At 37.3% G+C, this 12,531-nt stretch overlaps 2 protein-coding genes across 3 annotated transcripts in view; one reads left to right on the top strand and one right to left on the bottom strand.

The window, feature by feature from the left end:
- Positions 1-1,306: 1,306 nt before the first annotated feature.
- bcl7bb (BAF chromatin remodeling complex subunit BCL7B b) lies at positions 1,307-5,048 on the bottom strand. The gene is made up of 6 exons (XM_028465059.1): positions 4,893-5,048; positions 2,956-3,031; positions 2,793-2,880; positions 2,503-2,661; positions 1,574-1,677; positions 1,307-1,497 (listed from the first exon to the last, which is right to left on the bottom strand). The coding sequence occupies exons 1-6, from the start codon at positions 5,003-5,005 to the stop codon at positions 1,426-1,428; spliced, it is 612 nt and encodes a 203-aa protein (XP_028320860.1). The 5' UTR covers positions 5,006-5,048; the 3' UTR covers positions 1,307-1,425.
- A 3,319-nt stretch (positions 5,049-8,367) lies between these two features.
- hip1 (huntingtin interacting protein 1) overlaps positions 8,368-12,531 on the top strand; it is a 62,447-nt gene continuing 58,283 nt past the window's right edge. Inside the window, exon 1 of one of the 2 annotated variants that reach the window (XM_028464630.1) lies at positions 8,368-8,703. In XM_028464630.1, the coding sequence (XP_028320431.1) occupies positions 8,587-8,703 (117 nt within the window). In that variant the 5' untranslated portion in view covers positions 8,368-8,586. The remainder of the gene's footprint in view (positions 8,704-12,531) is intronic. The other variant, XM_028464631.1, reaches the window with a different exon arrangement.

The raw sequence follows: 12,531 nt of genomic DNA, 5'->3' as shown, positions 1-12,531 counted from the left end.
TAACTGTTTTATTAATGCTATTAAGGCAAATATTGACTATTTGCACAATTAGATTGATATATTAGCAAATCATGTTAGGTAAAAATATGGGCGTGTAAAAAACTATTTTAGAACATACTGTAATTGCGAGGAAATTGATAAGTTGCTTGTTTATTTTACACCAACCACCAAAATGAATTGATTATAAAGTGGAGTGTTTGTTTTGTTTTTTTCTTCAAATTTAGTGTGAGCACCATACAACAATATTTCTTTTAGGTATACTTGTAGGGTTTTTTTTTAAATCTTTGTTAAAGAACCTCAAGATATCTTGGTCTTTATTTTGAAGACACGTATGAACAGTGTCAGTTCTTTCTTTTAGTTTGTTGACTTTATTGCTAATAAGACACTTTTGGTAATAATACAATAATAACAATACAATAATTCAGACTAAATCTCACACAAACGCTGCCCCAAGGATCCTCCAGCACGCTTCACTTTTGTCTGCAGTCATAATTACTGTACTGTTGTTTGATCCTCCAGCAAAGACGCAACAAAATTCAAGTTTTAGCTTAAGCTAAAGCACATCTTGCCATTTCTAGCTAGAAATCTCCAGATAGTATACGAGTGACCCTTGGTCTGGCTGGTTTTCTAGTATTTCTAACACACAATTGATTTTAAACAACCAAAACAGGCTTTATTGCTCACAGTTGCATCTTTGAGTGTATTTACATCCAAATCAAGTGAACACCTGAGTATTTCACAGACTGCAACAAATCCCTTGCTGTCAATGAAAACCTTAAATCCCAAACCTATAGATTCCTGGTGGTGCTCTTGCAGCTTGTGTTGAAAATCCAACCTTTGGTTACGTCTACTCACTGTGGTATCTTTTAGTAATGGTTGTTGTTGTTGAAAAATTGGAAATACAAACCAATATTTACCCATGACCGTAATTGTGATGTACTGAGGCCTGAGCGTCTTTGTTTGAACCACTTGCCATCATTGAGTGAAATAATTGCAAAGATGATCAGGGATTTTATACATTAAGAAAATGTATTGCATTTGTATTCAACGTATCATGGCACATGTAAACATCCATCTTATTCAATGGTTCAAAAAGAGACGTTAAATCTTGACATTAAAGCAATAGAGCATGGACACATGCAAAAGCCCAGTAGTAAAAACGACAAACAGGAAATTAGGCAATTCCTTCATGTAAATTAATTATTAGAAATGTACTTGTAGATCTACAAAGCTTCATATTTCTATGAAATACTTCAAATAACAAGACTTCAAAAAACTTTGAAGGGTAAAAAAATGAACGAATACATCAGCTGAAATATGTATTTAAGCAAAGAGTTTCAGAAAAAAACATAGCTAATATGCTTACAACCACAACAGATGCATCTTGTGTGGTTTGGGAAAAAAAAAGGAAGTAAATAAGCCGTCTCATCTCAGCACTGTATTTTCTCCGGTGCAAATCTTCTTCAATGGGGGGGCTCCTGATTCTTCTAATTCCTCCTGGTAAAAAAAAAATAGAAATGCTGTTACAACATAATGTGTAAATGTTTAAAAAATAAATATCAGCAAATCTAACCTGCGAGTCTTTGGCGTTTTGACGAACAGCTCCAGATGAAAGAAGATCTTCTTTGATAAGAGTCGGTGGCTCATCTGCTCCTTCTGGCCCTGACTGACCTGGCTCTGCATTCACAATAAAACATAGTTACACACAATAGGTCAGTGGCCACGTTTACATGACAGATTTAATTCCTCTTTAAAGCAGAAAAAAAATGAATTCCTCTTTAAACTGACCTTGTGAAAACTTAATTCCTAATGCAAATTTAATTCCGAATTAAACTTAAATCCGAATTAAGTGTCTGGTTTATTCTGAATTAAATAATTCCTCTATCTTGTAAACACTTAATTCCCCTTTAAGTTAATTTCGGACATTCAAAGACATGGTGATGGCCGCCAACCACCAGTGCTATTGGTACGGTTACCAAAGTACAAGTACGTAGCGTCTTAGGGTAAGGTTATAACCCAATATCGCAAAAAAATTTTAGTGTTAGGTTTAGGGTAAGGCTTAGTCTTAGTCATGTGACCTAAACTAGCCAAATAGGGGCGCTGCATACAGTTAGAATGTCGGTATATTGATACGGCAACCGTACAGATAGCTACTGCCTAACCCTCAGACCTAAAGCGGAATTGAATAAAGCCGAATAAACCGGTTTTCCAAGTAAACCTCAATTTGGAATGACTATTTCCATGTAAACACAAAGGACAATTTTTAGTCATGATGTTTCTACTGCACAACTGGCAAAAAGCATAGTATCAATAAACCTTTTCTGTGTTACATTTTGGGGGTTTACTTCATTGAAGAACATTAGAAACTAGTCTTTGCATGTACATGTAGGTATTCCTCTTTGTATGGAATGATGGGAAGTTTAACTTCATATTTCAAAATGTCATTAAAAGTGTTTGACAAGAGGTTGGAGTGTGCAGTAAAAAAACAACCTCCAAACGTACCATCTATGATCTCCTGGCCGAGCATGGGTGGCTGAGAGTCTTCAGCTCTGAGGCTAGATGAATGTGGAGGGCTGACCTGCTGTGAGCTGGATGTGCTGCTGCTGTTATCCAATTTTGGCTGATAAAGATCAGATAGAAAGCTCTGGTTGCTGTTGTCATCTAAGAAAAGGAATCGGACAGATTGTAGCATTGTTAGTTTTTCTTGGCCTAGTCAAGGTTTGTTTGTTGTTGTTGTTGGGTTTTTTTTGGCATATTCCATCATGCAATAATATTTCTAAAAGTAAAGTCACCAGCAAAATCCATTAAGGCGTTTGTGTTCTCCAGAACAACATCTTTCAACCCTCGAGCATCTCCACTTGTGGATTTGGTGCGAAATATCTGAATGGAAAGAATAAATGATGAATTTATGAGAGAAAGTTTGATAGAGCCAGTTCTAAACCAAACTTTACACACCTGCTTTGTTTCTGTCACTGGCACCCACTTGAATATACGTAACGAGGTGTCTCCAACAGTCACCCACTTCTTCTCCCTGTAAATGAATAGATTTTATTTAATTTCAGAGGCCATTTGATTAAAACTGATACTTGACATTGTGATGTCATTTTATGTCAACCAAAGTACTTTAAATAAAGGTATTCCAATTCCTTTGCATCCCTATATGCAGAATAATTGACTCCCACGAGCACAGTGATATGTTGCTAACTGTCCTTTAAGAACATTTGTGAAATATCCTTGATAAGTATAATTGTACTAAGGATAAAACAGATCAACGTTATCAGATACTGCTTTTACACAGCTATACACTTGTATGGCATTCAAATCAAATGACTTTTAACGAGACCGCTCAGAGAGTGCAAACCTCCGCCAAGTGTCAAATATCCTCCTTGCCAGACATTCACAGTACCTCAATCAATTTCGAACCAAGATGTGAATTTATTTTAAATTTCACCAGTGATTAGATAGGGATTTTTTTGTGAATCAGTTTTTCAAACTGAAAATTGCAAATCAAGAATAAAGTTGAAATGTCGAGATTAAAGTTGAAATTTCGAAAATAATGTTGCGATTAAAGTCGAAAAGACGAGATTAAAGTCCAAATTTCGAAAATGAACTCAAAATACAATAGAGTGATAAAAGTAGATGGTTTGCTAATAAAGTCAAGAAAGCGTCGAGAGATAGGCCGAGTGGTCTAAGGCACCATACTCAAGGATTCTTCCTTCCGCTAACGTGGGTTTGAATCCCTCTTTCGACATATATATTTTTTTCATTTTAACATATTTAACATGGCAAATTCCCCCTTTAAAAATATATATACGACAAAAATAAACATTTTAGGGTTAGGTGAAGGGTTAGGGTTAGGGATTGGGCTAAAATAAAAAAAAAGTTTGCAGGGTAGCTAAAAATAAATATGAACTAAAATACAACTGACGGCCCTCATTGGCCAGTGATCTAAACTGGCCAATGAGGGGCACTGCGTATGCATAGAGTGGCGGGGCCTTAAGTCAAACCTACGGAAGCTGACGAGGGCCCATTATTAGCCTGAATCCACTTTTGTAGTATATTGATCCGGAGCCCATCCAAACTTATGGAATCTTCCATGGCGTAAGGTCTATCTTTGGTTAAAATTTTGTCACTGTTTACTCTTGAGGTTATCCTGCTAACAAACACACAAACATCAGTGAAAATATGACCTGCTTGGCAGAAAAAGAGAGAGTGTACTGTAAACAGTTTGGGGATGAGGGTTTATTAAGACATAAACGAGTGACGGCTGGAGGGCTTTAGGTGATGGATTTCAACAAAACCTAGAAGCAAGTCATTCTTATCTAACATTAGTAACAGGACTAATAGTGTCCTATCACAACCAGCACTAGTTTCAATTAATACCATAAACAAACCTTAAGATAAGCCTAACTAGAGGAGTCAGAGCTGCTATAGTGGAAAATAACGGATGATAAGATCATTATGTTTAAACCCAGTGGTTTAAAAATGCCATATCATAAACCAAGTCATTACCTATTACATGTGTCCTCTCTCAACACACAACAGACATGACAGCTCAGGACTGTGCCTCCACGTTGACTCACAGCCTTCAATTTTCATGAAATATTTCTGTAATATCGATCGCGCCTCAGTGCTTTTTGATTATTGATGATGATGATGATGTGTAACGATCAGCATGGCGCTCCGCGTGCACAGCTGGGGCCATATTGACAGCCCCGAGCGGAAAAACTCAGCTAGCCCCGCCTCTTCTGATAGACGAGGGCAGCCATTGGTCAGACCCGCTGTCAATCAGGCAACTTTTCCGAGTGAAGTTTTGTGGAGCGACGCGGCAGATACCAGCCTGCGGTCAGCACACTGTTCCTTCTCCTTCGTCCCCGTGACACATTACATACCATTTGCGGACCTTCTCGATGGCTGCGAGCACCTTTTTGATGTCATCTTTGGCTCGACTCCGGGTCTCTGCACGGCCTGAACGTCCAGACATCTTGATGGTGTTATGATTCATCTACAGATGCATCTGAAAAACTTCAGGACCAACCCAGTCTACCCAGAGCGGTAAATCTCGCGAGATTCCTTAGTCTCGCTTTCCTTTTTTGGGTTTTCCTCCACTGCCCATGCCAAGTGTATGTAATGTTTGTATGTGCATATTAATATTCTCTTTTCAGATTTTTCATACTTTATGACAGATTTTAAGTTTAAAAACTTGGATTTAAAACGCTTTTTTTTATTATTAAATTTACTATTACAACTTACAAATATCCCATTGTGTTCAGTAGCAGTTAGGTGTAATTATCACACTACATGTACATCATAATTCTCTCTATTCCAGCCAATAGTGCCTATGCAGATTGTATTCACTTTGTAACACACTTTTTGTCAAGTAAAATGATCAAATACACTGTGTTACTGAACTTTTATATGTTTTATATCATTTGATTTAAAAAGTAAATTAAAATCAAATAAAATTGTGTTCGGGGAGAAGGATTGCAAAGTTCACTTTCTCAAAAAACCTTTGATTAATCTATGTCTGCATTTATTTAGTAATTTATTCAGTTAGTTAGTTAGTTAGTGAAGTTTACTTTCGGGTTTCTCCACTGTTTTGGGGGAAAATGACACCAAATGTGTTGTTTGCTGTAATGCGTGTTCTGGTGTTTCTCCAATAGAGGGCGGTGTTGAGCCAAACACTAAGCAGGTATGACCCATGTCTTAGTAACAGTCTGACCAAAGGTTATAACTTGTTATTATAACTAATGAGTGTGTTGTAAGTCTATTTTGCCCGTGTTTGTAAGAAGAAGCCACTTTGTCAGCTTTAGGATGAATGCTTCTTATTTATTAGGACTAATGCTAATACACATTGTGTTTTTTTACTATAAGCAGTTAAAATGTCAACTATATCATACTGACAATGAACACTGTAAAATGTTGTGCTGGTTGAATGTGAGCTGTGTGTTTGTTATTCAGATTGTTCACAATAAACTTCCAAACTTGTGGTTAGGAAAAACAGCATGTTTTTTTCAACCTTGGGGTCGTGACCCCATGTGGGCTGAAATGTCTAGTAATTGATTAAAAAACTGTTTTCATGATTTAAACATCTTTTTTTTTTTAAATGTTATTATTATTTAATTCTCTACCACACACTATCTCAAACAAAAGTATTCTATGCTTTCACTTTCTCAAACCTAAATATTTTAAAATATCTGAGCTCGAGCATTTTGTCATTTTCTGCACTAATCGTGTCTACTCTAACACAGTATAATTCCCTATAGCTACATTATGGAAGCTAAGAGCTGCACCAGTGGAAAGTATATCGTACAAACATTATATCATACTGTACAACAATAAAATGATATTGTACAAACATATTATATTGTACGAACAATATGCAATATAATATCACATTTGTACAATATAATTATATTGAACAAGCTATATTATACGAACATCATATGGCGTTTGTACAATATGATTATATTGTTTGTACAATATGATTATATTGAACAAGATATATTGTATTAACAATGTAGTTGTATTGTACGCACAATATAATATCATGTTTGTACAATTTAAGTATGTTGCTCGTAAAAATATAGTTGTGTTTTGTACGAACAATATAATATCACGTTTGCACAATATAATTACATTGAACAAGCTATATTATACGAACATCATATCGCGTTTGTACAATATGATTATATTGTTTGTACAATATGATTATATTGAACAAGATATATTGTATTAACAATGTAGTTGTATTGTACGCACAATATAATATCACGTTTGTACAATATAATTACATTGAACAAGATATATTGTATGAACAATATAATGTGTTTGTACAACATATCGCGTTTGTATAACATAATTATATTGTATAAATAATATATATTGTATGAACAATATAATATCATGTTTGTACAGTGTAATTATATTGTTTATACAATATAGTGATAATCCACAATGTATTTTCCCCTGTGGCAGCAATAGGCTTCCGTACTAATATACGCATAATGGTAAATATCCATTTTAAAACAGTGGATGAGGGAGTTTTTCCCTAACAGTTTCCAGCCATGGATGGAAGGGAAAGTCCTGTATTGACCAGAGCAAAGTTGAAATGGTTATAAAATGTCTCGAGAATACATCTGGTGCAGTTTAGAACAATAGCACTGAGAGAACAGATCTGGAAGGATCTCCGGGGAGAAGCAGGCGTTCCTGCTGGAGCTTCATCCAGTGGCTGCTGTGGGAGGAGCTGATGTTCCGTTGCCAGAGAAAAACCAAATAACAGCGACGCTCCACGGCACGCACGAGAAACGCCAATGTACACTCAACACACAATAGTCATTCCGGTAAGGCTCCTGTAAGTAAAAGACCTACAACATTCGTTCTCCGAAAGTGAAAAATAAATAAATCAGAAAATGAAACAATTAATGCATAAATAAATAAAACCGACTTTTTGATCCGAAAGTGTCCTTGCATTTTTTTTTTTTATTTCATTATTAGGATTTAAAAAAATAAATATAACTGAATAAATTAAACAATCTTCGACCAGAAAATGTCAATCCATTAATATTATTTTTGTTCGCATATTGGAATAAATCAATCAAAACATTAGAACGCATAACCACTACCATGCATTGTTGTACATATTTTGAGGTCAACCAATCAAGTTTCTTTTCATGACTTTGTTACATAATAGTTTACAAATAAAAAATAAAAACTGGGGGGGGAATCACATTTTGAAACGTGCCAAGACATGTTTTAATGAATTACATGAAATACACTCTGTTTTCTTAATAACCTTTGTATTCCAATAAGCTTAGTATCTATAAATAGTGTCACCGCAACAAAAATAAGCTTGGATGCTTCAAACAGCATTGTTGTCACGTAGGTTTGTCGTACTTTGGATAAAAGTGTCTGCTAATTGAAATTGTAAACTTATAATTAAACATTAAACTTAGTTGTTGTTTAATGTTTGTAGCTGATGCTTAGTTATTTAAAAAATAATAATAATAATTGCAAAAAGGGTGTTAAAGGCAATTGCACCATTATACGATGTTATATGATAGATAAGTGATTGAGTCATCTAGTGCCACATTTTTACTACTAATCATGGAGCACTGTCAGACCTCTGTTAGTACACTGGAAAGGCTTGGCATTTTTGTGCTCTAGTGGTCTTGAATATATCTAAGCGGTTCAGAACTAAGTCATGGAAATTTGGTAAAATATTTTGGAAAAGTTTTGAAAAAATATTGTGGCAAAAAGTGTGGGAACCCTGCCGATGACACGGAGGCTCGTTTAGTCGTAGCTTTATTTTGAAAGGACAGCGGAAGTGTCGTGCCCTATTTGCTGTAGTATATGTGGACGCGGTGCCTCTCCGCCTGCTGCTGTCATTGACTGGGCTTTGCAGAGAGGGCCAAACGCTCAGTGAACGGGGCGAGGAGCCCAGCGACAGCATGGACGGATGCCCGCCATAGTGGGAGCTCCGAGCAGCGCCTTGTAGCCCCTCTCAGTCTCACCGAGACCCGGATTTATACTTCCTTCATTTCTTCCTTCTGTCTGCCCCGTCGGTTGTGTACCACACACACCACAATGGACCGAGTGAAGAGCTCCATGCAGCAAGTCCCCAACGCCATCCCGAAAGTGATCCGGCGGACAGGGGGGGCCAACAGCCTGGAGCTGGAGAAGGAAAACTTTGAGAGGGGACAGGTATGGAGGATCACACACACACACACACACACACACACACACACACACACACACACACACACACACACACACACACACACACACACACACACACACAGTCTGAATTTAATCCAGATTAATGGTGTGTGTGTGTGTGGTCATCAGTTTATCAGTGCGTTCACTGTACAACAATAGAGCAGCTGGAATGTGGGTCAATGGCCTTTTGAGTTTAAATAACTGCTGTTTAGACAGGGTTTGTGACCCCCCCCCCCCCCCCCCCCCCCCAAGCCTGGGCACTACTACTACTACTACTACTACTACTACTACTACTACTACTACTACTACTACTACTACTACTACTACTACTACTACTGATGATGATGATGATGATGATGGTGGTGACGTTCAGGGGAGATGTGTTTAAAGAAATGTGAAAAAAAAAAGAAAAAAACTTGGTCCAGTGTTTGTTATGGTTTTTGTTATCAGGTCATTACTGCTGTTTCATAATGGTTAAAGTGACATGAAATGTGTCCTGTACTGGTTTTCCTGTGAAAGTATGCATGTGTTCTGTGAGTGCTGCTGCTGCTGCTGCTGCTTCCTGACCGGTGGTCCTCCTCCCCTCTCCTGTCCTCTCCTGTCCTGTCCTGTCCCCACACCAGGCCCACAGGAGGGGGAGAAGAGGAGGTAAAGTAGGTCAAATGAATCAAGGCTGACAAAGTGCAGGAATAATGCTGCAGCATGCTTCCCTCCCATGGACCCCCCCCCCAATTTACACTGTAGTTCTGTGAATTTCTTGTTTTTGTTTTGTTTTAAACAATTTTCAAATTTACTAGCATAGCTTTGAAGGAAAATGAATAAATAAAAAAAAAAGTCACTTCTTTACTACATCATATGTAACTTTCACAAACGCCCCCAAAAATGTAATCGATTTATTAGTGCAGATATGCTTTGTAAAATAAAATAATACTAACTACATCAGTGTTTCTCAAATGATGGCCCTACAAGAGGTATTTTTTAGTTAACAATAATAACCTTACTGAATATTACCAGCAAATCACAAAACACTCAAAATAAGAGACAAATATACTGAACAAACAGCAAAATTCACAAAAGACACCAAAAACACACACACTAAAAAAGAAAAATACTTACTATTACCAGCAACAACCGAAACGACAACAGACACACTAAAATACACAAGATCCCTACAAAATACACAACAATAACAGAGAAACATACACGAAAAACACACACACACACACACACACACAGTGATAGATATACTGAATTATCAAAATAACAAACAACAAAACACACAAAATGACACTAAAAATACACAAAATGACAATTATCTTGATTAGAACATGAACTGAAAATATACAAGGGTCAGTCTTGGTTCCACACTAGGTGGAAAAAGACTGTAAATAACTAATTATATAAATGCATCTATTCAGGAGGCACTGAAGACTGTTTCATTTCACGTATTTAGAAAATGAGATTCTTTAAAATGTGTATTATCACTCATTCATTCCATCATTATGTTCTATAGGTGTTTTTTCACAAAATTCTAGGCAAAATGTGCTCATCGGACTAAGGGGTACTTTACCCAAAAAAAATTTTGAACCACTGAACTACATCACTGAAGGACTTTTTATCAGAAGCTAATTTGCACCTATAGGACCCATGTTGTCCCTATGTTAATCCTAACCCCCACCATTGGGACAAATGTAGCAGCATGGAGTGGTGGGACACGGGCATGTCTTCGTGTGCTTTATCAGCCACGCCTGGTCAATAGGTCACTGTCTGGCTCATGCAGGGAATACATCTTATCACAGTGTGTCAATATGAAATACATCTACAGTAGTTGACTCACACACTCACACACACACGTACGTCACGTTCATTGCTGTTATGGGTTAATGTCAGAGGCTTAACACCCTGTTACTGGTTCATAGCTTATTTGTTGTCAGTGATAATAATTGCCATGAGTTCATGTTGATAGAGGATTATCATGTTTTGTTTTGTTTTTATTGGAGGCGCCATAATCTTTGAGCATTACTTTTCTCCAGTTAACAGCGTCCTCCTGCCATTAAGTGAGGGTAAAAATATTTAGACAAGATAAAACAAGCCCGAGCTCTTGGCCACAAGGATTTAGTCAGTGGAAGTGCCAAGCCTGCAGCATAATACCATCCGCTTTTGAAGGTGTTTGTAACAAATGAAAACACACCTGTAACTGTATTAATGAGCTTTTGTTTTGAAGCTTGCTTTAGTTTTTCTCGGTTTAGGTTGGTTTCTTTATTTTCTTTTCTTTACTATGGCAGGAGTCAATGAATCTGCTGTCTGCTTGATAGGGGATCAACCAGAGATAATCTCATCTGATCTGTTGTGTTCTAAAGCTGCCTAAATCTGCTGGGTGCCTGACTTTCTCCACATGTGGGGAAAACCCTTTATCTATATACAGTATGTGTCTGTTTCTTTTGGAGTTTTAGGCAACGAGTAGTTATTGAGAAACTTGTTGAATAATGTTTTCCACCTGCGTTTGTTTATCGGATCGGATTTTTCCAAAACTTTAACCAAATATAAACCTTACGTCAAGGAAGATTCTGTTAAATTTAGGATTAAATTCATTGCAATGATACAATCATTCAAAGACATGGAGAAGCTCCCTTGCCCTTGTTTTCTAAATGAAACTGAACTCTAATGGTTTCTATTAAAGCTACAGCATGTGACCATTTGACATCATACAACTTGATATGAGTCAATAGTAGTCTCAGTTGTATACATTCAAGACTTCCTTTGGCCCGCTTATCTCTCTGTTTCCTTTCAAATCCTCTCTGTCATAGTGTCCACACCAAGTTATATAAAAAGCCTATAACCAGCACAGCCAAAGAGCTCACAGCACTTGCCTTTAATAACATGTTTATCCTCATAATAGACACGGACTCTTTAATTTAGAGTTCAGGAGCGATTTAATCCTCGGTGTATGTTTCTGACGCCCTTATTTTGAATTTCATTCCCCACGAGCAGTCGGAAAACATGCGTGTATACAGTGACTAGGCTAGAATACATGTCGGAGATGCCAGATCTCCACCTCTGAGCTGTCGGAGGCCATAAGAGGGATTGTTAAAATGAAAGTGGGTGTAGGAGTGATCTCTGGCTGGATATAAACCATAATTAGCTCTTATGGAAAACCTCTGGGGCACCAGTTTCTAAGCTGGGATAAGGGCTCTGAGACTGAGTGACACCACATTCTGTGTTACATGGGACGCCTGCCAGCTTCCTCATGCCCACACCGAGGGCACTGCTGTTTGTGTATGTGTGTTTGTTTGTTTCTATAAGTCGGAATGTTGTATGCAGCATGGTTTCCAGGCATTTCCTGATGAAACAGTTGGTGTTCTCTCATGGTTTGATGAGTGTTGCAGCACATTTTTAGCCATGGGAAGTCATAGAAGAGGAATGTTGTGTACACACGCAGCAAGGACTTCTTTTTAGCCAACTTATTTGTCCACACGATTCATCTTTTTAGCACTTGAGTTGTATATTATTTTAGTCATTGGTTCACGACGTGTTTCGCTTATTGTTTTGTTTATTTTCCTGTCAGACGGTTTAGATTTTACTCCTTGCACTTTCCTCTGCAAACTATTAAAGGGGTGTGACTAACATTTTGTGACAGCGTGAGGTTCTTAGAAAGAGAGCAGGGCTATTTGTATGTGAAAACTTTGACAACTGTTTTTCACTGGCAGATTCATTTGCCAGCGCGGCAATTTTCCAATGTTTTGGGTGAAAAGAGGTACAAATTGAAGCTGGATGATTTTTGCCTAGTAAAGAAATTTGAAATTTTTTAAAGAA

This window comes from Gouania willdenowi, chromosome 13, assembly GCF_900634775.1.
Source record: "Gouania willdenowi chromosome 13, fGouWil2.1, whole genome shotgun sequence".
NCBI lineage: Eukaryota > Metazoa > Chordata > Actinopteri > Blenniiformes > Gobiesocidae > Gouania > Gouania willdenowi.
This window is presented reverse-complemented; position numbering and strand designations above follow the sequence as displayed.